At 48.2% G+C, this 26,029-nt stretch overlaps 1 protein-coding gene across 8 annotated transcripts in view; it reads right to left on the reverse strand.

The window, feature by feature from the left end:
* Positions 1-1,679: 1,679 nt before the first annotated feature.
* LOC118219169 (synapsin-3-like) overlaps positions 1,680-26,029 on the reverse strand; it is an 84,512-nt gene continuing 60,162 nt past the window's right edge. For 6 of the 8 annotated variants that reach the window (XM_035402139.1, XM_035402144.1, XM_035402143.1 and 3 more), the window contains exons 7-14: positions 20,969-21,031; positions 17,517-17,659; positions 15,612-15,686; positions 15,264-15,366; positions 8,334-8,465; positions 7,933-7,978; positions 7,589-7,730; positions 1,680-6,517 (exon numbers count right to left, since the gene is read on the reverse strand). In XM_035402139.1, coding sequence (XP_035258030.1) covers positions 6,388-6,517; positions 7,589-7,730; positions 7,933-7,978; positions 8,334-8,465; positions 15,264-15,366; positions 15,612-15,686; positions 17,517-17,659; positions 20,969-21,031 — 834 coding nt within the window. In that variant the 3' untranslated portion in view covers positions 1,680-6,387. The remainder of the gene's footprint in view (positions 6,518-7,588; positions 7,731-7,932; positions 7,979-8,333; positions 8,466-15,263; positions 15,367-15,611; positions 15,687-17,516; positions 17,660-20,968; positions 21,032-26,029) is intronic. The other 2 variants (XR_004763670.1, XM_035402145.1) reach the window with 2 other exon arrangements.

The following is a 26,029-nucleotide window of genomic DNA, read 5'->3' on the forward strand; positions in this document are numbered from 1 at the left end:
TGGCCAACACACCTGGTATTCAAGGTCATGAGTGCACAATTGGTGCCAACTTCCACCCAAATAAGGAACATTCCTTGCCGTTGTTGCACCGGAGACAGAATGGAAAAAAAGGACCTCAGAGCAATGTTGGTGCTGGAAACAAAAAGCACTGATATTCACGTGTCCGGTCCCCCAAGCATCACCACAGAGAAAACTGACCGCGTTTGAGACTTCTCTCCATTCTGTCCGATTAGAATACTTTAGCTAACTGGATACTGCAAGGGGAGGTCTGGACTTAACATTACACTGTCGTTGCTTTGCGAGCCTGTGGCTTAATTTACAGCACTAGGATTAGTGTTTATTCTCAACTTGCCGCAGCTCATCCAGCGTTGGGGATGTAAGGACGGGCGGGCACTCAAAGGAATGTGAACCGCAGTGTTTTTCCTCTTCCCTCTTCTTTTTGCTCTCTTCTTCGGAACAGATATCGTGCAAAAATTGGCCGATAAAATTCCTCCTTCATCTTGTACATTTACGTGCCCCTGATTCACGAGCGTCCCATTTTTCCATTTCCTCCGGCCTGCTAAAATACAGCTTATTTAAGCAGGAGGGAAGTCTGTGGAGGCGATTTACTGCACCTTCCACTCCCCCAAATGTGTCTCCTGAGCCACTTTAAATAACGGTTACTTCCAAGATGATGGAGCTTGAGATTACAAGGTAATCCCCCTTGATGGAGTGTCCTGTTATATTTCACACGGGCGGTAAATTTGACTTTGAACAATGACCTTAAATGGAGAACTCAGATCACCTGGAACACGATCAATTTATGTCACGTTTAATCTCGCGGATTTATCAACTATTTATAAACACTAAGAGGCCAGCTCCACAGAGGAGAGTGGAACTGTGGGCTAAGCCACATTACATTTCAGATGGGGAAAACTAAAGAAATATGCATTAGTTCATTTGTTCAGCTGTGTACACACCTAAATGTCACATTCGCTAACAGAGTAAAATCTATCAACGTAAAATGAGAGTACTCTATCAGTTTACTTCATAGTGAAACACTTTACTGTCTGCTATAAAAGGATTCTGTTTTCACTTACAGATTTGATGGGACAGAAATTGATGCAATATACATTTATAGTTTAAAGTTGAGCGACAGATTTACTGCTAATGTGCACTGAATAAATCTTTTTCTTTTCTTTACCCCCAATTCGTTGTCTTAAAGAACAAAAATTCTCAATTTTTTCCATAGGACAGTCCCTTCGCTGAAGAAAAACGAAAAGGCTGCTGTTGACACTGCCGTCCACCAGGTGGTAATGTATATCCATCGCTGAGGACCCTTCATGCTCAGCTTTTCCAGGCAGACTGCAGGCACGCGAGTGACCACACAAGGCGCCGTGGGACATGGTTATGCTTCCCCTGTAATCCCTCCCTCCCCGCAAACCAGTATGTACAGTGATAAATCGCACCGCTATCGGATGGGAGCTGAACGAACACTGAACACTTTGTCAAATGAGTGACACTTGAAGAGGCAGCACAGCTAGTTACACACCCAAGTCAGCCCTGGGGCAGTCCAGAGTCCATATCCCCCCCCCCCCCCCAATCTGCACACTGGAACAGGATGAACCCCCCCAGCAGCCCTTCTATGTGAGCTTATGTGGAATGCATGAGAGGCGGTGAGGAAAAAACTGCCCACAGTAATAGTAAACAATGTCCTTTTTAATTGCTGAATCCCAAAAAACAGAACCGTCATGTATTACAATGACATACAAGTGCCGATTCACACACCAAACGTATAGCAGCCAGACGATAACGGTAATATACAGAAACACAGGTACAGGGGAGACTTCTGTTGTCATGCCACATTTATATATTAAAAAAAAAAAAAAAAAAAAACTTGAGGAGGAATATTTCCCAATGTAATATAAACTTCACTTTAATGGCTATTTGCTAAAAATAGTTTCAAGCTGTTCTGACAGAATTCAAACAGATAAGGACGGATGGAGACTGCTGCAGCACCATTAGGTTGGTTGAATAGTAACCATAAAATGATCCAAAATTGCTTATTGGCTGGAAAGGTATTTTCAGTGTCCCACAGAAAAGTGAGTGAACAGAGTTTCTCGGGTAGAGAGTTGAGGTTTCCATTTTAAGTGAAGCGGAAGACGGACTTCTCATGAGTTGGTGTGATGCACGTTTCCTTTGGCATTGCTGATTTTATACTTAAATCTGACTTGTACATGGATGTCTATAAGGGTAGTTTCTCTTTCTTCACAAACACAGTTTGGTTATGCACTGTACTTTCGTTGATCTCAGAACATTCCAGAAAAGGGTAGCTTCTTCTCAGTTTGGTTATGTACCGTACTTTTGTTGATCTCAGAACATTCCAGAAAAGGGTAGCTTCCTCTCACCGTTTGGTTATATACTATACTTTTGTTGATATCAGAACTTTCCAGAAAAGAACTGCATTTATTTGGAAGTTAAAGCCGTCGAGTGAATTCTGGTTGCTGCCAGTTAATCTACATTTGGGTCTGAGTGTTATTCCTGTTCGTAGACATTCACTCAAATACCACCTCACTGATAATGAAAATGAATGAAGGGTCACTGAAATTAATGCCTACTTTAATTTCCATAAATAATCCCAAAAACAGATAAGGTAGCAGAATAAGAATATCAGTGTTGTGACTGAACTGGCGGTCAATGCGCAACAGCAGTGAAGACACACACAATGCTATCAGTAATAAAAGCACACCGTGGGACTCATCAAGGTCATTTTGTTATGGCTTCTGATGTTATACACAATATACATTTTTCCAATTTCATATAAAATTAAGAGGAATCTCACACATGGACAAAGGCCTACTTTTAAATGCGTGAACAAAAATGAATTCATACTTTCAAATAACTGCATTAAATGATTTTTTTTTTTTTAAACATGCATTTACTGACATGAACACACTTGAATTTGGTCCATAAGACACCACCTCGAAATCAAATAAACGTGATACAAATAAAAATTTTACCAGCTCAAAACTTATGTGATCAATAATAACCACTGCAATTTTATTGCGATCAATCACACAAGATTAAAACATCCTATGATAAAATCAGGGGTTACAATGATCCATAGTGCTGCCATTATAAATAATGTTCCACTCGCATTCACATACTCACTTCACAACTGACGGGGGATACGGAACATTCAAAGATTTAAATGAAATTTTAAAAATCCAACTGCCACTGAAAAAGATACATGCTGAAAGAGATAAACGAGTAAGAATATGGCCTTGTTTTTCAGCGTTCACCACGTGATCACAGTAATCGTTTTTATTTTCAGACTTTCAGTGGATAAAAACAAGTAGGAGAAACAAAAGTTAAAAACGATCCTATTTGTGTATCCGAGAACATAAGCAATGCTCTGGACTAAAACGCACAAATCATTTACAAAGACGAGCCCATAGATGAAACGGCAATGGCTTATCTGCAGGAAACCTAAGAAGTGTAATTATGAGTAATATTAAGTGTTTTTTAAAAGAAAGATATTCTGACACATTTACCACCAAAGTTATTGAAATTTTTTAAAGCAATATTGCTTCAAACAAACACTACAAAACAGCCAAATTCATCAAAAAAACATTTTCCAAAATCATTCTGTTTCCGTCACAAACTTTGGGGAAAAATAGCACGCATTTAAGACAACTGTTCTCTGCAATGGTAATGATGGTATTTTATACAACAATAAGTTTTTTGTAATCAACAGAACACTGTTTATTGATAACATTATCAGTCAGTAGTTAAGTCAGTAAATGAGTAAGTAAAAAATGCTTAATATGGCCAACATGAGCTATTCTACACCAACTCAACCAGACTCATTGCCCAACCCCCTTTGGATTTTTCTAGAAGAATTCACTTTTCAGGCTTTTCAGGTATGCCGAGTTTAGAAATACTATTTGTTTGATTTCTCCCCTTTGACCTATGACCTGCCGAAGGTCATTCTGAAGGGAGGAAGCTTCACCGGTGAATGAATTAACACCTAACGGTGCAGAGAAGGCCAGAATGTAGGCCGTGCCGATGCCTTCCTACCTTTACCTATTAGGCACCAAAAGATAACTTCATATACTTAAAACAGCAAAAGGCATCTTATACACAGCTACAGACTATTCACTGCAAGGTATGTCAGTGCTACCCACATACAGCATCAAATCCATCCAACCTTCCGTTAGCTACTTCAGACTTTTGTTAGCAGAGCATTTTTGCTCACAGCTAGTTACTCATACCATTGGCTAGCGAATTCTAGCCAATGAATAAATGAACATATGAATAGTAAATTCATATTTCATGTAGTTATCTGATAATTACCAGGGTTCTCTGAGACTGCTCACGGTGCCCGACTCCTCCTGCCTCCTTCTGAAAACATTTCAACACTTAAATTAGCCGGGCAGACATGCGGTAACTTGAACATTTTAGCAAGGGCTCTGGCTGCTCAGTTTACCTGTCAATGAAATTTTCAAGGAAAATCTGAGGGCTGGTCAAATAAGAGACTCCATGTGTGGTTGAGTCGGTATGGAATGAGCCGTTCGCTCTTTCTGAAGGGGAAACGAAGGAGAGATAGAGAGGTGAACAGAGTTTTCCTGAACGTTGCACAGATGCAACAAGTATACAAGAGTGTTCTGGTAAATGGAGCTCGTATACATGTATATTTCCCAGTGAATACACAATCCTAACAATCTGCAATGTGAAGCAAGGAAGCCCTTCTATTTCAAACAAACACTGGAAGTAGGCGCAACCAATGTTAAGGCCATGTGTATCTTTTTAATTGGTAGGTTTTGAGAATTCTCTGTAAAATCAGAGAATTGATTGATTGATTGATAGATTGATTGATAGATTGATAAATAAATAAATAAATAGATAAATAAATAAATAAATAAATAAATAAATAAATAAAGGGGGATCCAATCAAAATCTGATAACTGTAAGTATGTTAAGATATTTTGTAAGTATTTTGCCCACCAATCAAGTGTTTTTAACCATATCCTGCAAGCAAAAATGCAAAACTCCACTTGGTGATTGAATCCACCCCTATAGCAGGATGATTATAGACTTTTACAGATTTTAATGTCACTTGGAAAGTTAAAAAAAGAAACATACAAACTAGACTGTGGAGAAATTAAAATAAAGGTAAAAAATAATCTGGGAAAAAGAACAGGCTTTAACCATGTATCCTGACTGGTCCTGTTTGACATGTGCATTTTCACTGGCTGAATTTCACTGGCTAATAACAATTTCGGTTTGGTTTTGCATAAGATGTTAGCTTTGTTTTAATAACGAAAGACAGACTTAAAGGAAGAAAATCAATTTTACATATTGTGTACTTGTTTCATTGCAGTACAGATGCTTACAGCACAATTCCGTATTCCAGTTTATTTTGGTGCGAATTAATAGCATTAAGAATATTATTTACAATCTGTATCGAGCGTTTATCTTACAGTATCGACTTCATAAAGGGAAGATTGGCTTGAAATGGAAGACTGCTCACAGCATATAAGAGGTTTAAGAACGTTTCCATTTGCCTAACGCACCAAAAGCCAAAGTTACTGTCCTAGTGGTTCTGCCAAGCACAGAAAAGGACGTGTGTTTGCGATGTGGACGTCTTTGGACATAGAAAGCCACGTATGGAGCTGCAAATTATACAAATTATAACACAGCAGTGTAAGCGGAGGAGCCAAGTCCAATGCAGTCGATGCTAGACTAGAATTAAAACTGACGTTAAACTTAAACTATTCATAAACTCCATCATCCGTAAAATGAATAACATTTCATACCTTCAGGACATTCTGCTTCAGTGCCAATGTTCACATCTAGTGCCTGGCAAGTTATGACGATTTAAACCCTATTTTAAAAGTCTCCTTTCATGGTTGTTCAATGCATTTCCACAGATAACCCACATCGCTGAGAAAACGCATGTGCATGTATATGAGTCCGATCACTAATTTAGGTATGGGGCCTGAACTGAAACTCTACACATACAATATATATATACTCACACAACTATCATTAACGATGGGCGATGGAGGAACAGTACTGAAAACTACGGTGAATATGAATTCAGCTGACGTGTATGAAACTGCCTCATCCCAACTTCCAAAAGCCTGTCTCTGTCCACCGCCAGCTCCACTAAGCGGGGCACCCTACCAGCTGGTGTGCGAGTGCGTGTGTGTGGGGGGGGGAGAGAACAGGAAGAGGAAACAGAGGACAGGAAGTTCCCTCTCTGCAGGTCTGGGTGTCCCAGAGACAGGTCGACCCCCCCGCCCGCCCCGCCCCGCCCCGCCCCGCCCCGACCCTCCTCCCCCCTCCTGGGTTTTTTTCCCGTGGTTGGTCCTCACAGCGGCGGAGGCGAGGAGGGGGCGGGGCCTAGTCGGAGAAGAGGCTGGCGAAGGACTGGCGCAGGCTGCGGATGGTCTCGGCCTTGGCCTCGTCCTCGCTGGCGTTCCCGCGCAGCGCCTCCCCCACGCTGAAGGCATTGGTGAGCGACTGAGATTTGCTGCGGGGGAGCGAGAGGCCAGGCCAGCGTTTTAAACACACATCCGCCAGGTTTACATCACATTACATTACATTACACTACATTACACTACACTGCAGGCATTCAGCAGACGCTCTTATCCAGAGCCACTCACACAACTCTGTACACGGCATTTACTTTGCATCCATTTATACAGCTGGATATAAGGTCTACGCTGCCTAACATAAACGCTCCTCAGACTTCAGACAAAAACAGCTTTTTCCTTTAATAGAGTTTTTACCAGATCAAATAAATTCGTCACATACCCCAGTGAATTATTGGAGAATGCTACGCCTGTACACAAATCCATTTATGGCCGAACCTAAAAAATGCATTTACCTTCATGCTTCCTCTGACTGCCAATTAGCCACTTTCGCTTTCTGAATTGGCAAAACATTCTCTAAAATTCCCCATTTCCATAATGTTTACACGATAACTTCCCACTTACCACAAAATATGATTGTAACATAGCAACAGTGAACTAACATTTATTTTCTACCCCACAAACAAACCATAAATTCTCCTGTTATCAACAGGTCTAGATTAAACTTCATTTTTTTCTCCAAGGAAACTCTTCTTCTCTTCTCATCTTACATCTATAAAAGGAAACTGTATTGATTTTTTAATCCAAGACAGTTCTGTGTTCCCAGTAAGCACACTTCCCCGCATGCTTTGCTGCCCTACAGTTTCACAATACCCCAGAGAACATATAGCTTTTTATATTTCAGTGTGACAACACACGCCACACTAAATCTGACAGATATATTTTTATTTTGTGGTCACAAAATGGCAGTTTTGTATTTTATTTTACCCTCTATCCTCTCAAACTTCAATCACTCAGTTGAAGGTTAACTTCCTTTTTTATCCTTTGTTTAGTGTCACCTTTTATTGTCTTTTCTCTGTACAACTTGTTTTTCTTTTCCACATTCCTATCAGATTGTAGGTCAGTTTGGGCCTGATGCTGTTGATCTTTCAATGGAAACAGTTTTTGTATTCTTATATAAAAAAAGAAGAGATTGAATGAGGAACAGTGAGACTAAAAGTATGTTTTACTTGAGCTGAGGGCCCGCCCCTGGCCCGGAGGATGCTGGGATTGGTCCAGGCTGGAAGGCTTGGCTGGGGGAGGTGGTGGCGGATCGGGCGCGCTGGGGGGACCCCTGAGCTGAGGGGGAGGTACCCCGCGATCGGGCCACACCTGCGGGGGGTCAGAGATTGAGGCAGCAATTCAAATACAAGGAGACACAGGGAAGGGGTTGGACGGTGAGAGGAGACATACACAGAAACGTCACTCCTGCGGGAAGCACCCTCTGCTACAGTAAAGGGCTGTTCTCAGACATTAAAGGGACAGCATAACGTCTCATGTTGGTCATGCTATGGAAGCTGATGGACAGACCCACCTTGTCCCCGGCGAGGCTGCATGGTCAGAGGTCCGGGCCAGGCCTGCTGGGTCAAACAGTCACTGTGTTAACCCTCTGAACAGTAGGCTTGTTGAATGTTTTTTTTTTTTAATTTTTAATTCAAAATTCAGTGTTCTAGAACACCTTTACTCAATTACCAGTACTGATTGTTACATCAGCATTAGAATGTTCAGGTAAGAACATTCTAATCACATATCACAATCACATATGTCACACCATAAAGGGTCAATAATTAACAGTGGTCCTCCGCATGTCTCATAGCTCACAATAAGCATCATGAGGTGCAGTGGTCTAAACTGGACTCTGCACCAGAAGGACATGGGTTTGAATCCGACGGGGACGGTGGCGATTAGAGTAAAACATGTCCTCTCTGAGCGTACCTTGGCTGAGGTATGCGGGGGGGACGCGGCCCCGGTCAGCAGTAAGCTCATCTTGTTCACCACCAGGTCTGTGATGAGCTGCTTGTCCTCCTCCACGTGCTCTCCAATCAGAGGCATGGAGCTGTCCATCACCTGGAGACAACGGAACAGAGCGAGACCATGTCAACACACTGGGATCCAATCAGTCTGCTTTTCAAGAGCTTTAGCACATGCAAAACATTTTAGCACACAAAACCAATAACATGACCAATGATTGGTGCAAAACAAATATCACGACTAATCATTGGTTGTGATAAAGGTTTTAGTAAACCCTGAGGCTTTACATTTCTATTATCCCTGCTGGGGAATGAACACACCATCTGATAAGAACCTAATGTGAGCATTTTATTTTTTTTTACTGGGATATTTTTTGGAATGTGAATCACCTGAACATATCTAAATGTAGACACAGTGTCTGTCGATTCTGAGAATGTATTATTATAATTTTTTTTATTGTGTTTCATTTCAATCCCAAGGCCAAGGTTGCAATGAAAGTGCACTCTCACAGTTCGGCCACTAGTCAGCAGTGTTGGATCAGCAAAATGATCCCAGTGCCGCATGCCAAAGGTTCTGTGGATAATGAGGGTTTTAGTCAGTGGAGATTTACTGATGAGCCACTGCAGAAGGGGGAACTGCTGCTCTCTGAAAACAGCTGGCAGAGCCGGCGGCCATGTTGCTTTAATCTGGGGGGAAAACAGGTTGCTGCTGGGAAACTGCAGGTTGCTGGGCCACATGGGGCAGGTTTTTTGTTTTTTTTAAGACCGAATGTCCCGCACACCGCGCCGTGCTGGTCATTAAACCCCCGGTCCCAGCTCACCGCGGTTATCAGGTATTCAGTGCTGTTTATTGGGGAAGAGGAAGGCTGTTGCTCCTCAGGGTCCCGGGACAGCTCTGGCTCTTTAGCCATTCCTCGGTGTAAATGGGCCAGTGTGCCCCTGCCTGCCGCCCCGTGCAGTACGTGCGCCTTCGAGCGCACAGCAGCCCCTGGGCATCGCCCCGGAAAGTGCTACGCATGTGGTAGCCTTGGAGAGCCTTCCCCATCCCATAATAATTACACAGTAGCCAGCACGCAAAGGGCTCAACGTGCTCGTCAGCAGTAGCAGTCAAATCGTAACTGCTCGTTTATGTAGGAGAAGAGACGTCATTAAGACATCACACACGCATGCAGGCACACACACACACGAGTGCATGCATGCGCGCACACACACACACACACACAGAGTCAACCGCGAGCGCGCACACACACACACAGCCAGCACATTTTTCACGCATCAGTAACTGCTGAATCATATTTCATCACTCCAAGCGAGGGTGGAGACCACATCAGAAATGCTACAGTGAAAGTGAATACCCTGTACATATATTAACAGTCTCAAAGTTCAGATCAAAATTGTGCCTGTAAACCAGATGAAAATGGAAGCACAGGATGGAATGATTGTTAGTAAATACAACATGGCCCAAATGTAGTCTTCTAAATTAAATGAAATGTCTATTTCCATTAAAGTTATAAATTGCTTGTGTGAAGTCGCGTCAGCGCTGGACTGAAGAGTTGCCATGTTGACTCTCAGAAACTACAGCAGGCAGCTGAAAGGTCGGTAGTTCACTCTCAACATAATTTCCTCTGAAAACATTCTTAAACCACCTCTTTGGCAACAGGGCGAGGGGCACACCTGCCATCCCAATAAACATCTGCCCAAATCCAAGAAACATAAAAAGCCCTCATTTCCACTGAGAGTCACAAGTGCTTTTCCGAGCACAGTAACCCTGGCTCCACCAAAAAGGCACATTTCTTAATTCAAAACAGTCACGGCGCTTCAAATTAGAACCCAAACAAACGCGGCGAGGCAGCTGCGGTCAGAGCAGACCCAGAGAGAGAGAGAGAGTAACGAGGGTGCGCGTTCGATCGCCCTCAAAGCCGGAGGAGGCCTCTGATGCGTGCGAGGCTCCGCAGAAACGGAGAGAGAGAGAGAGAGAGAGAGAGAGGGAGAGAGAGAGAGAGAGAGAGAGAGAGAGAGAGAGAGAGAGAGAGAGAGAGAGAGAGAGAGAGAGAGAGAGAGAGAGAGAGAGAGAGAGAGAGAAGCCCTTCGGGACGTCCCGTGGGGGGCGGGGGGGGGGAGAGAGGCAGGGTGGCATTCCCCGATCAGTCACCACCGCAGCCGGTGAGGGTCTGCGTGTCTGGCGGCGACCGCGAGGCGGATCTGGCGTGCGTGTGGGCCTGGTGGAGGAGCGGGTACACCTCGGCCTTTCTACTGGAACACGGAGTCACCCAGCAGACGACACGCCCGCGTGTTTCCCTTGGACCCTCAGTGTTAGCGTCTTTCACAATCGCAGCTCACAGCGTTCCTTCTGTCTGGGCTCAGACTGCTGTGACACCTCATGAGGTGGTTTTCACGGGTTCTGCTTAGGACCTGAACAAAAGGTGCTGTAACACCTGCAGAAACAGGAGAAAACATCTCCAGGACTACGCATACAGCATGGAACTGAAATGAGGGGATTTCAGTAGTTAATGTGTTTTATTATGTTTTAAACTACGTAAGCTATTAATTTCAACATTTTCCCAAAGGAGTAATGTGGTTTGATTGGACAGCTCTCACATGGTCTGAGTAATGCTTGGGAAGTGTTGGTAATGCAGTCAATGGCACTTTTATTAGTGTGCTTCACATATGAGTGATTGAGTTTCTGAATTCACACACAATAAACTGGAGTTTCATTAAATTAGATGGAAAAACGTGGAATTGGAGAGGTAGGTCTTTCATTAGCAATGACAGCAAAGATTGTTTCTCTAGGACGGCAGATCTCCAGGAACAGGGTTGGGCTGCCCTCTTATAAACGCTCTGGCGTGCGGGAGCGAGGGCCACAGCGCGGCCCCTGTCCCGCAGCACGGCCCCTGTCCTGTAGCGAGGCCCCTGTCCCGCAGCACAGCCCCTGTCCCGCAGCACAGCCCCTGTCCCGCAGCACGCCCCCTGTCCCCCAGCACGCCCCCTGTCCCCCAGCACGCCCCCTGTCCCCCAGCACGCCCCCTGTCCCCCAGCACGCCCCCTGTCCCCCAGCACGCCCCCTGTCCCCCAGCACACCCCCTGTCCCGCAGCACGGCCCCTGTCCCCCAGCACGCCCCCTGTCCCGTAGCGAGGCCCCTGCCCCGCAGCACAGCCCCTGTCCCGCAGCACAGCCCCTGTCCCGCAGCACGCCCCCTGTCCCCCAGCACGCCCCCTGTCCCCCAGCACGCCCCCTGTCCCGTAGCGAGGCCCCTGCCCCCCAGCACGCCCCCTGTCCCCCAGCACGCCCCCTGTCCCCCAGCACGCCCCCTGTCCCCCAGCACGCCCCCTGTCCCGCAGCACAGCCCCTGTCCCGCAGCACAGCCCCTGTCCCCCAGCACGCCCCCTGTCCCCCAGCACGCCCCCTGTCCCCCAGCACGCCCCCTGTCCCCCAGCACGCCCCCTGTCCCGCAGCACGCCCCCTGTCCCGCAGCACAGCCCCTGTCCCGCAGCACAGCCCCTGTCCCGCAGCACAGCCCCTGTCCCGCAGCACACGTTGTTCTCGCTGGACTGGGTCACGCGGGCCAGTGTCTCCCACTGCAGGGCGCTCTAAAAGAGGCCACGTCGCCGGGTCTCCGGGTCCCCTGGGGAGAGGGGGGGGGGGGGGTCCTCAGATCACTTTCGGAATGAGCGGGTCCTCAGATCACTTTCGGAATGAGCGGGTCCTCAGATCACTTTCAGAATGAGGCGAGTTTCGGAATGAGCTTCCGCATCGGCCAAGTGACGCACGAGCCGTCCGTCGAAAAATGTTCGGAATGATAACGTTTCCGTTCAAATCTAAATAAGGACATCGCTGCGCCCCCGTAACAACAATACACTCAGAGACAATGGCAGCTGACGGCCGGGGGACTCCCATGGGAAAGGAGACGGCAGTACTGTTTTACACGGGCCGGGGGGGGGGGAGTACTCCTGTACTGGATCAAATAAGAGTAAGTGATTTCAGTCCGAATGCCAATGAATTAGCCATTCGTCCCATTTTAATTTATGCTATCAAATATTCCGTGGAGGTACGTTGAAATGAAGCTAGTCCATCCGTCACTGCACTGAAAACAAGGCGACAGACAGCTTTGGAAAATATATGTTTCTCAAACTAAGGAGATTTATTTTGAACGTTTTGAGGTCCTCTGAAGCTGAAACAGCCGTTATTCTCTTTGCACTCTTTCCCCCAGAAATGTTCTGAAGCTTTTTGCAGGTCTCATCCGAACTGTGCACGTGTGGGTGCGCGTGTTCGTTTGTTTGTGCATTTGTGTGTGCACGTGTCTAGCTTATCTTGCATACATGTGTGGGTGCCTGTGTTTGTTTGTGTGTGAGTGTGTGTCTTGTTTATCTTGCATACCTATGTGGGTGTTTGTTTGTTTGTGTGTGTGTGTGTGTTTGGGAGAGTGTGTGTGGTTTATCTTGCATGCATGAGTGGGTTGTGCGACTACTTGTGTTTGTTAGCGTGTGTGTGTGTGTGTGTATTTGTGTATGTATATGTGTGTGTGTGTGTGTGTGTATATGTATATATGTGTGTGTATATGTGTGTGTGTGTGTGTGTGTGTGTATGTATATATGTGTGTGTATATGTATATGTGTGTGTGTGTGTGTGTGTGTATATGTGTGTGTGTGTGTGTGTGTGTGTGTGTGTGTGTATGTATATGTGTGTGTATGTGTGTGTGTGTGTGTGTGTGTGTGTGTGTGTATGTATATGTGTGTGTATGTGTGTGTGTGTGTATATGTATATGTGTGTGTGTGTGTGTGTGTGTGTGTATATGTATATATGCATGTGTATGTATATGTGTATGTATATTCTCCCCTCTCCGCCCTCCTCTCAGAAAGCCCCCCCTGCAGGGCTCCTTATCCAGAGCCCTCTCTGGCTGAGGCCGGCCCACGGCCTGCCCGGGCCCAGATAAGCCCGGCTTGTCTCCAGGAAACAAGCGCCCGCGCTGCGTCTGGCACGCACCAGAGCCGCGCCACCGTGCCACCGTGCCACCGCGCCACCGCGGCAGAGTGGCAGCTCCACTTATCGCCCCGGCCGCTAAGCGCTCAGCGTCCTGCCCGCTGCGTGAGCTCACAACAACAACAGGAAACAGCCAGCGGGCTGCGGGCTGCGTTTGCTCCGCTTACCGCACGTGTCCGTGGCAACAAGCGAGTACACGCGTCCTCCTGCAGGACCTACTGCCAAAGTCTTACCAGGGGAGGAAGACCGCTCAAGTGCCTTCAACCCCACGAGCTGTCTTTCTTATCATAGACATACGTATCCAGAGTCACTCACAGTGCTTTGGGTTATTTATTTTCACATAATCCATCGACACTAGTATTTACAGAAGCAATTCGGGTTAAGTACCTTGTTCAAGAGTGAAACAGAAGTGCCTCAGCTGGGAATCGAACCCGTAACCGCGGTTACAAGTCCAGTTCCCTGACCTCTAGGGTAGTAAACCCTGAGGCTTCACCACGATAGGACAATTTAGATTTTTGAGTCAACAGCTGAGTCAACATATTGGGATCAATGTATCATTATACCCCAACTAACCACTACAGTACCTTACAAGTTCAGCTACATTGCACCATGCAAGTCCTTTTTTTACAAACTAATTCTATGAAACTTTTGAAATATTACCTCCCATTTTGTTTGTACAAAATCCAATTAAAACAAAACAGCAAGCACAGTTTATCCTCCCTCTCCATATATTTTCGTGTGTAACTGCCTGGACTTTAGGCACCCAATTCAGCTGTAATTAATACGGGTTTTAATCCAGAGAAGCTTCACGGGAGATAAAAAGCTAATATATGAGACCTTTCAGGTGCTCTATTAAGGTTTTAAATCAACAAAACACCCATCTCTGGAGAATGACCGTTAACCAGATCTCATCTGGCCCCAGGCGAAAAGAGCAGAAATAATTACTCGATTACATCACACGAAAAGGGCACGGCTGCTCGTTGGTTTTCGTTTTCCGTCCCACAGACGTGCTTCTCCAAACAAAAGCGCAGCGATCGGATTCGAACGGCGGATCCTCCCAGGAATGTATAATCAGCGGCGCGGCGGCAGACCTCTGTCACGGAGGGGGGCGGGGCAGACGCGTACGGTATGACCTCAGCGTCGGGCGTGAGTGTTCCCGCCAGGAGCCAAGACACCGTTTGATTACAGCGACCCTCGGCTGGGCCTGACCACATCTGCATTGTTTCTGGCTTGTGACACCGTCTGTGAAGGCCTCACCCCACCCTCTTTTAACACCATTAGTCATTCAGCACAGGCTGTTACATTATCGGCCTGGCAAGGGCCACAAACTAAATAAAGTACTGCGAACCGCGGGAAACCGCCTGAAGGCTGTTACTGCGATCTCGTACAAGCTTACACAGACTCTGAATACAATTACATTACACTATACTACACTTATTTAGCAGAGGCTTTTATCCAACATACAGTCACCTCTCGCCTACCGCACTTGAATACCAGTTGAATTTATAGTTAGTAGGCAGCGGATTTAAGCGGCTAGCTAAAACAATAGCATTACAGTCAGCAGTTATTTCGGTTGCTTGTCCAGCTAATGAGAAAAGCTCATCCCTGTTGTTCACATTTACGCTAACGCCAATCAAATGGTTTCTCTTGGCAGCGGCAAAGACGCAGATGTCCGCGCTCGCATATCTACAGGCGGGTCGAGCCCAAATGGCAGCACTTTCACATAGCCTGGCCCCCCCCAGGCACCAGCGGGACTTCGCATCGCCCGCGCGATGACAGGTCTGACAGGGGGGCAAGCATGTTTGCGTTTGCGCATTTAGAGCCGTGTTTGCGTTACCGGATTCCGGGCACCGTTTCAGGCTCGAGCAAAGAACCGGAACGGAGGCGGGCGGGCGGGAGGAGGAGAGCGGAACGGACCTCGATGATGTAGTCGCTGCCGTCCTTGCCGTGAACCGCCTTGACCGCGCAGATGTCCAGGCCCCCGAACATCTCCGCGCAGGAGTCCACCCACAGCCGGTACCTGGGGCCCAGGGGCACAGCCATTACTCAACTGGACCCGGGCTGCACAACTCCAGTCCTGGTTTTCCCTCCAACAGTTATTATACATCGTTTGGATTATCTCTTAGTCGGGCTTAGGTCAAAAGGACGACTGGCACTGGGTTCACAACACACTGCGGCAATTGTTGCACATTTTCGTAGGGAAATGTACTAACCACGATTACGCAAAGATTAGGCACCAAGGCAACAGAAGGAGTGAGAATGTACCTGTCTGTCATTGCTATCTGCTCCAGCATAGCGGAGCCCGTGTTGGCTTTCCAGTTGCCTGAGATGGACGTTCTCCTAAAAGAGGGAGAGGGAGGAGAAGGGGGGGGGTGATTTCAGCAGGGCGGGGGGGTAATTTCAGCAGGCTGGCACTGAATGCAGGCTGTAATCAAAGGGTTAAGCAGAGGGTCAAATGATGAATGTGTTCTATGGCTCTGAGTATCCACACAGTGTGCAGGCATTTCGTTAGGGTTAAAAGAGGCCCTGCGCATTTCCCATCGGTTCCTGACGTATAGGACTACCAGCAGGGGTTACATGGGAGTGAAACTCTGGGTCCTGTGCATCACAAGGGAGACTTGAAAAAAAAAGCCACAAAATTAGCCTGATGGTGTTCGGAAGGACACGCAGTTGCCATGGCAACAGGGGGGTCCACACGACAGAGCGCACCGCTGTGACACGAATCCTTCGAGCCAATCAGAACACTCATATCTGACTAACCCAAAAGCCCACATCTTTTGATTCCTCAGACACAGCCTGTAGAAGTTGCCAGGTCCTTTAAGTTTACTTAAAGGAGAGTTCCCCTCAGGATTATTAGGGCAGGACATGCTTATTTTCAATCCAACTGTATTTTCTTTGCCTGTCCAGTACCATTCTGCACTGCAGTTAATTTTTATAAAAACAGTGGCTTGCTTCAGGACATACTTTTTACTATTGCAATTTAAATTAAGCAAATATTTCCAGTTAAAATTTCTCACGCTGTTCCTAGCACTGGAAGATATGCTTTTTTCAAATAAAAATTTATCTGGCTGAGTTAAGCCCGCAGAACACAGGGGACACAGACGGAAATCAGTTAAAGTTAAATATCAGGGTGTATTATTTGAAACAGTATTTTTTGGTCAATGCTGGAGCAGGATGTCGGATCGTCAGGTCGAGGCAGAGACGCTTTGGATGCTTAAACCCAGACTTGTGCAATGCTGGATACTCCTGAGACTGCAGGTAAATGAGGGCCTTGGAACGTTCTCTCTCATTACGCGCTCTTACGCAACCTCAGCCTCTCCTGGCAGACGGGTGGAATGTGTGCACAGGGCGGGGCCCCCCTCCTCCCCCCCCCCTTTCCGCGGGGGAACAGAGATAGCTCTGACCAGTGAGGCTGCCATGGCGTCGCGGCGAGGTGAGCGGGCTGCGGGCGCGGTCGAGTGGGTTGCCGTTTCCCAGCACCGCGCCCCGGCGACTGGGACACGCACACTAAGGAAACCCAGGAACTGGGCTCTCTCACGCAGCGCAGCTGATGGGAAATGAAGTCCAGAACATTCTGCGGTGGCACTGCATGCTTAATGTAGGCCGTGGGTGACATGCATGACCTGTGTTGTTCATGTGTGAAGCAAACATATTCCAAAATAAGATCAACTAAAAAAATATTTACCATCAGTGAAAACTCAAAATAAATGTCACCATTTGAAATTCTAAAAATAAAAAATTTGCTGTATTTTTATACATTTTTCAAGATATGAAAAGAGGCCCTGTAAACAGTCCTCTCCACAACCTTTGAGGACAAGACAGAGAATCAGCTCTGGAACACATTGATCGGCTCAGGGAATCAGTACTGTAACACATAATTCGATTGGCTCAAAGAATGAGTTCTGTGACACTTCATTCGATTGGCTCAGAGAATCAGGGCTATAACACATTATTCGATTAGCTCAGAGAATCAGCTCTCAGGTTCTTGGGCCGCCTCATAGACTCCCCTTGCTGGGAGCCCCAGTTCCACAGCTGTTTTGCAACTGAGGCAAACAGGGCGTAGCACGTTTCTGGAGGGGATAGGAGGGCGGCTCCACCCGGGGCACAGCCCTGTGCTCCAGCCCTGTGTCCTCCGCTCCACAGGGTTAAACACGGTCACACACTGCTCACATGTAGGCCTTGTAATTGCTGCCGATCTTCTGGACCCTGATGTCGTACTTGGAGTCGATGTAGGGCTCTGAAGTGGCGTACGTCTTGGCCAGCGCAACCACGCTGGTTATATCCTGGAAGTCATAGTGGTTCTCAACTTTTATCTGGAGAGAGAGACACAGATAGAGAGAGAGAGAGGGAGAGGGAGAGAGAGAGACAGAGAAAGAGAGAGAGAGAGAGAGAGAGACACACAGATGGAGAGAGAAACAGAAAGAGAGAGAGATAGAGAAAGAACAAATTATAGCATGCTATCTACTGAAATAAAAACTGTTATTAAAATGCAGCTTACAATTTACTACAGCAGTACAGAACATTGTTGTTGTAACACTGCAGTCACTACAGATAAGAAACTCACTGACAAATGACAGATACAGAGAAGTTAATTATATGACAGGGTTAGAAAGAAAACACAGTACATTACATCAGTACTACAGTAGTCATACACTATGCCCATTATTCAGCTTATTACCTGAGACCAATCAATCCATCATCCCTTCAAAGACAATGGCCTCTTATGGCCCAGCATGTAAAATCTGTCCATATTATATTTATGGATTTCTATGACTGACCTAACTCTCCATTCAGTTTGCACCACTGCAGGGCATTCTTTTGAAAGGTGACGGTACATCATCACATGGAAAGCAAACTCTATGTATAGCCTGTCATTTTTTTAATTGTGTGATTCGGAATTAATTTAATATTCAATTTGGTTTATAAAAGAGCACAGTTCTTACTCCAGATATATAAAACCAATAGGTATTTGACCGTGACGGTGGGCTCACTGGTGTGTTAAAAGAGAGAACCCATTCCACAAATAACAAGCCCAGCGCGGACACGACTCAGCAGTGATGAAAGAGCCCACAGACGGACTCGCACAGAAACAGAAAAAACGCGCTGCCCTCGATGCTAAGTGAGCTGTCATTAAACTCCACGGTGACCAGCTACACTTAAACCCAAACATAGTCATCTTTTCATGCCGCCCAATGTTTATAATATTATGATTCATCCGAGTGGGCTTGTCGGGGGGACCTCTGGCGACCGAGGCGGGGGGGTCGGGTTGACGATCTTTCCCACGCGTGTTCCTCCCAAAAGCGAAGCTCTCGCTCCCCTGAGCACAGGAGGCATGGGAGAATAACACAGCTACACATGCAGCTCATTACTGACACAGGCACACGGGAAAGCCCCTACGCATCAGCCTCTGCTTTCTAAACCAAGCCGCCTCCGCACTTTTACTGAAACACAAATAACACAATGCATGAGTGTCCGCTGTCTTTCATTTTGTCTTTCATTTTGAAATAAAAGTCCCGGGGTTTGAGGTGCAAAGCATGGCCAGGGCACTATAAGCAGAGCAGCACACAGTATAATGTGCCATGGCTTCAGCCTCCAGCACTTCACCGGCTCCTTTCAAAACCCAACGGCCCGGGACGTCTTCAGGGAGGCCCAAGTGGGCCCAGCCCGCACCTCGGTACAATGGGGGAGCTGTCTACTGATGAGCATAGCTTCTTCAGCACTGTGAAGCCCTGCTTTGGGTTGGGGGGGGGGGGTTGGGGGTTGGGGACCTCATTTGTAGTCTTCCAGAATCATCCACAGCATTGTTGGGTCCTCATACAGTAGGTGAGCCTGCCCTGTTAGGCTAATCGCTAATGACCTACTTAGCCTAGCTGAAGTGGGCCTCTTCCTCACGTCTGTGGCAGCACGGCACCAGAGAGAGGATCTGCTGCTCGTCATCTGTAGCTGTTTAAGCGGCGCTCCGCGGATAGCCAGCGTGTGTGTGAAAGCTGGGTTTGCGATTCAGCCAGCAAGTCGCCGTTTTTTCAGCGGTGGAGCCGCGCGCAGTTTCTGTTTCTGAGCCGCGCGCACGGAGCCTGTTTGCTGTTTACGGTTCCGCTGCTTGGCCCCGGCACAGGGGCCCCGGCGGAAAGTTTAGGGAGCGCCTGCCAAGAGGGCACGGCTGCTGTTAGCGATCAGAGCAGCGGATCCAACACATTCCAGGGCCTCAGTCGAGTGTGTGGGGGTGGGGGGGGGGGGGGGGGGGGGGGGAGTGTAGGGGGGCGTGTGCCTTAGACGGACGTGCACGGGGGCAGAGAAGCACGCCTCCAGAGTCTCGAGTTTTCCAGAAGCTCCTCCGGGTGAGAGCGAGAGAGAGAGAGAGAGAGAGAGAGAGAGAGAGAGAGAGAGCGAGAGAGAGAGAGAGAGAGAGAGAGACAGAGAGAGAGAGAGAGAGAGAGAGAGAGAGAGCGAGCGAGAGAGAGAGAGAGAGAGAGAGAGACAGAGAGAGAGAGAGAGAGAGAGAGAGAGAGAGAGAGAGAGAGAGAGAGAGAGAGAGAGAGAGAGAGAGAGAGAGAGAGAGAGAGCATCGCAGAGTCACGCGCAGCAGGGCCTACGCAGATACACAAACGGCAGATCAAAGACGGGGGGGAGGAACTCCAGCGGCCCGTCACGCTCTCCCGCCCCTCTAAAGCTGCTCCACTCAGACCCGTGACAGCGCCGGGCTTCTAGAAGCTTCTCAGCTATTCCGCTACATTAAGCACAGCGTCGCGCGAAACACCTGGATAGCGTGTATGCAGTACCGATACACCCCGCGTGCAGTCCACTCTCTCCTCTCATAGCTTTCCCAAACGCTCCTGTGCCCCCGACGCACAGGGCCCCAGCTCCAAGCCGCACTTTGTGCTGGGCAGTATTACCCGCCTTCACGTACATAAAGAGAAACCGTTCACTCAAAAAAAAGTCATAAGAATGCAGGTGTGGTGTTGGGGGAGGACTGTGGGACCTCACTGTGACAGAACAGCGGCGGCTTCGGAGGCACAGAGAGAGTAAATCATTACTATCGACGTGTGCTGCAGCGGTCTGTAAAATAAAGCTTTAAAATGAAGTGGCAGAGAGACGGGCGCTGGAGGGCTGTACAGCACTGACGGGTGGGCTGTGAGGAGGGGAAACTCTTCCCCTTATCGGCCCAGCCGGTGCCTTGGCATCGGCCCGAATCGAAGCTGAGGTCGCGGGCGTGGACCAGGGCCAGGGCCAGGGCCAATAACCGGAGAGCGGCCTCTTCCCCTCAGAAGCGCTCATCTCTGGCATTCCCACAGACACACGGGGAGGAAGAGAGGGGGGCGCCCGTCGTTAAGAGGGATGAGACACGTCCCCTAGATTTCCTAGTTTCACTCCAAGTTCCCGTAAAGGGACTTCAGTAATTCACTTTTATCTTTCCCCCACAGAGAAAATAACGAGAGAGATTCTCAGGAAGCGAGTTGGTTGAGATCCGAAACACGTGTGTCTGCTTAAAAACAAGAGCTTTGGTCTCTTTCCGTGAACCGAGACTGAATCCTGCCGCCCAGATGCATGAGCGTGAGCGGGAGTGGGAGGCGGGTGATGACATCATCAGGGCCCGCCTGACCCCGCAGCGTCGCAGGTCTCACCTTTCCCATTCCGGAATGGGCGTGCCCCATCTTCACCACCACCGGGAACGCGGGCGTCGACAGCTGAACAAACAGAAGAGACAACAGCAGATCAGATCAGGGGAAGAAGAGAACACTCAGTGATGACAGTGGGCAGTTTTGTCCAGCTCGGCAGGCTGGTCCACACGCTGACACATTCTCTCTGCGAGACAAGAAGACTGGAAAACTGCAGGAACTGGAGGCTGGTGTGAGGAAAGGCTAGCAGCTGTGTGAGGCTCAGTCACGTTGGGCAGGTGATTATGACATCACCATCAAAAACCCAGCTTTACACTTTCATTAATAATGAAGGCCTGCCCAACCCTGCTCCTGGACATCTACCAACCTGGAGGTTTTCACTCCATTGAGCTGCTAATCAGTGGAATCAGGTGTGGAACAGGGTTGGGGTAGCCCTGCTCTAACGGAGAAATGCCCAAGACAGACAGATGGAGGTGAAGCATCAACAGCGTCGGGAGAGGGCCCTCGCCACTTCCTTCCTAAAACAGTGTGAGCTAATGATCAACTGCACCGTACTGTTCATTGGCGGCCTTTGACCGCAGTCTCGAGTAAAATGAGCCAGACAACAGCAGCCTGCTTCAGAAGAGCTGCCAGCACCCATCCCCGCAGTAATCATTAATAACCGCCTCTTAAAACGATTTAATTATTGACTGAGACAGAAAAAAAAACACTCCTTCATTCTTGAAAGCACCCTAGAGCTCACAGGAAAGCACTTGAAACAAGAGCACATCACGCAGGCACAGCGGCTACAGAGTAAACCAGCGATCACAACTACTGGCACTTTCAGCTTTAAATGTGTGCGTTAGCATAATGCATGTATTTTATAATATTTCTGTTGTTTTATGAAGGCTCTTGGATGGAGTAAATTAGGTTTGGTACAAAGTATCTCGAAATCACAAGCAAGTGGGCACATACGTCATATAATATCGCATTCGCATCATAAACTGAAAACCACATAAAAAAGTTCATGCCACTCCTAAACTACTTTTGCGATGATAAAGATTTTATATAATAAAGAAAATGTTTTTTTTAAAAACCTCTGGATTTTATTTCAAGGGCAAAAACAGCACTGTAAATTATTGACCTGTCTAAAAAAATGAAGCTTCTTATTAATGGCAAATCACTTTAACTTTTATTTTTCTTCTTAACTCTTTAACGTGTTTGAGGGACTCATGAACTTGACTCATGAAAAAAGATATATTCCATTGAAATGTAAGAGCAAATGAGAGTGGATCAAAGAGAGGCCTGTGCTGCAGTGGGATTGGTCAGGAAAAGGCCAATGACATCAGCCCGTGTGTGCAGACGGCAGAGAGGTGTGGTGCTCTGAGTGCCTGTGGGTTGGCAGGGGGAAGCTGTGGTTTTATCGACCGAAGCTTGACAGAGGTTTCCCATAGAGAAGCCGGGATGGGGCGGGACGGCACAATACTGGACGGGACGGGACGGGGTGAGGGGCTTCCCGGCCCCCTGGCTGGACGAAAGCGTACGCTGCCCACGCCGTCTGTCTGTCTGTCTGTCTGTCAGCACTCACAGGCTTCTCCGCCGCCGCAACCGATCTGCATCACTCCCGGGACACAAGCGTGCGGACCCAAACAAGCAGAGCGCTTATCGCCGCGAGCGAACAGGCCCAACTCAACACCGTGCCCACCGCCAGCCATTCATCACAGAGAGCTAATCCCAGAATCTACGATGTTATCGCAATTCCTGAATGTTCTCTGCCTACAGCCATCTGAATTTCCCAGTCTGAACTGCTTTTTTTCTGAGGGCGGGGAGGAAAGAGGCTGCTCATTAGAGACAGGCCCTACTTTGAAACAGCACTGACTTTTAAAAAACTTTTTTAAAGTGACCTTTTCTTGAGTATTCTGAATCCCTCTCTTAGTAATGAACGTCTTTTTTTTCCAATTGTCATGTAAAAACAAAAAAATATGTATAAATATCATACCATCTGGTGAAATGATGGAGGAAACATGAAAGCCCAATTAGACGGGCCATGATTTCATCGGTCTGACTATGTCTGTGGTTCGGGGGAAAGCGCTCCAGACAGACGGGCCCAGGCCAGGAGGGGAAGTGCTCCAGGGGTGTCCCTCACGCCCGCGCACACACAGACGCGTGGAGGAGGAGGGGGGGGCAAAAATAAACAAACCGAACGGCGGTCGAAGCGCCGGGCCCGGGATCGTGAGTCAGCTCCGCGGCCCTCTGAGTGGCCGGCACTGCCGCGCCACATTCCGAGCCCCCGGACAAAACCGCGGGGCTGCCGGAAAACGGAGGGGGGGGGGGGGGCAAACGGGCGGGGGAGGTGCCAGACGTCATCAGACACCTGTAATGCTCGCCATGGTCTGCTGGTCGCGGGGAATCCAGCCTTTTCAGTCGGAGCTGGGCGTGCTCTTATCACCTTCGCTGTGACTCAGGCTGCCGCTGGCTGCTGCTCTTTAAATGACCAGCATGGTGCTGGCCTTCCCATGACTGCGCCCATTAACTTATTTATGGAAAAATGAGCAGGACGCACGTCCACGTCAAATCATCACCGTGAGTGAACAGGCACTGTGTTATATTCATACCTGAAAAGCACAGCATTGGTCCTTCACTTGAAAAGAAGACATTGTGACCAAATAACTCGAGTGCCCGTGGAGTTTGGACACAATAATTCCTGCTGTTAAAGATGTATAGCATATAAATACACAATAAAATTGTATGGAATATTACTATTGTAGTTGTACTATATGATTTCATATAGTATACCGGTGTAACAGGTATGTGGTACAGTAGAATAATCTGAATCGACATCGAACAGAATCCAATGTGAAGCTGAGTATGTATTCATACAGTATTCATACAGCCCTGAGTATGAATGTGCTGCAGGGCTGATGGCTGTATAGGGTCCCCCATATGCTACACACATCTGGCCTTGAGGGTTCTTCCCTGGTTAATATGGCCGTTGAAAGAAGCCACATAACGGGACATGCAGCACAGTGATGAGATGAACAGATGAGAGGAGCAGAGGGGTCCTGACCCGGTGTGTCGTACAGGGACCCGGTAACCCCGCCCCGCCCCGCCCCGCCCCTCCCCGTTACTCCTGCCCTGCCTCTCCCCCTCCCAGTTACCCCTGCCCTGCCTCTCCCCCTGCCCGTTACCCCTGCCCTGCCTCTCCCCCTGCCCATTACCCCTGCCCTGCCTCTCCCCCTCCCCGTTACTCCTGCCCTGCCTCTCCCCCTCCCCGTTACTCCTGCCCTGCCTCTCCCCCTCCCCGTTACCCCTGCCCTGCCTCTCCCCCTCCCAGTTACCCCTGCCCTGCCTCTCCCCCTCCCAGTTACCCCTGCCCTGCCTCTCCCCCTGCCCGTTACCCCTGCCCTGCCTCTCCCCCTCCCCGTTACTCCTGCCCTGCCTCTCCCCCTCCCCGTTACTCCTGCCCTGCCTCTCCCCCTCCCCGTTACCCCTGCCCTGCCTCTCCCCCTCCCAGTTACCCCTGCCCTGCCTCTCCCCCTGCCCGTTACCCCTGCCCTGCCTCTCCCCCTCCCCGTTACTCCTGCCCTGCCTCTCCCCCTCCCCGTTACTCCTGCCCTGCCTCTCCCCCTGCCCGTTACCCCTGCCCTGCCCCATGACCCCTGCCACTGGCTAAATGAAATGCTAAATGCCTCCTCCTCTTCTTCAGATGCCAGCTTTCTGGGGTAAAATGGCCACCATGGTTCACCCAGGAGGGTGACACGTATCGGTGGTGAAGATGTTTCCCCATTTGCTTTAAAGAGCTTTGAGATCATCTGTAAGGCGGTAGATACGCAATCAATACCAATAATAATAATATGAGGTTCATCTTCATTGTCTTCTTCTTCTGCATATTATGATATAAATTAATTATGCGGTCTCAGCTCACTCTCAAAAAGTCTGGAATGACAGGCACCAGCCCCCTCCTCACCTTGCACATTTGCAGAATCACAGTACCGACCAATCCACACTCCTGTGCACCCTCATTACCTCTGTTACCATACCAACAGTACATTAAGGAGTAAACTGACAACAGCGCTCATGTGTAGTTTGTGTGATTACACAGTGGATCAAAGACAGGCTTTAATTCCGGTCTTAGACGCTCAGGGGTGTTCGTCAACCTTCACGACTTCACAACACGGCACCGGGACGACGTGCCCCTCCCAAAACAGACACAGGGCTTCGTGGTTACGGGACGCTTACTCATCCAGTTACCGGATCCGCCTCGGTTTGTCATCTGCGCACATTAAGGCTTTCAAAGCCGTCTGGAAGCTGGGCCAATTACTACACTCATCTGGTTCCAATCGCGCCGCTCTGCAGCCGTTTGGGGAACAGCCCCGAGGAGGAGAGTCTGGTTTTGTGAATGAAAGTCCGCCCTCACATCAATACTACGCTGCGGTCGCCTGCGCCCTGACCACAGCGATGGTCCATGGGTATTTCTGCAGGGGCATTATGGGAGTCACGGCTGGTGATGGGAAACACGCCACCGAAGTCTGCACTTGCTGGAGGAGAGACAGCGTGTCCCTTCCTGTTTCCTGTTTTGGCTTCACGCTTTGTCCAAATCCATTGACGGAGAGTGAGATACCTTTCCCACAAGAATTTTATTTTAGACATTTGCTGAAATCTTATCAACTGATAAATTAGCAGATAAATTTAACAATAAACAAATATAGGACAAAATAAACAATATAGGACATTTTGTCAGTCACCAAATATAAAAAACAAAGAAACATAGTGACATAATGACAAATTTTGTGGAATTTAACTTGGAGTCTGTCTTTGGGAGTTCAATTTTTTTTTTTTAAAATCCCAACAAGAAAAAACATTATTTTAGTAATGGCCGCTTTGTAATGGCACAGTGGGCGAGAGCCAAAGAGATGAGAGGTAACCGCAGCGCCGGGCGGCTCCTTTGAAAGGGGTCCACTTGGTTTTGATGGATATGCATGCGCTGGTGAGCCGTCCTCCCCCATGTTGGCTCAAGGAGAGAGCCGGGCTGAGTAATGAGCATGTGAGCGGGGCCTGTGTTACGTATTCCCTCTGGTCCTCGTTTTA

The sequence above is a fragment of the Anguilla anguilla genome, chromosome 19 (genome assembly GCF_013347855.1).
Source record: "Anguilla anguilla isolate fAngAng1 chromosome 19, fAngAng1.pri, whole genome shotgun sequence".
NCBI classification, from domain to species: domain Eukaryota; kingdom Metazoa; phylum Chordata; class Actinopteri; order Anguilliformes; family Anguillidae; genus Anguilla; species Anguilla anguilla.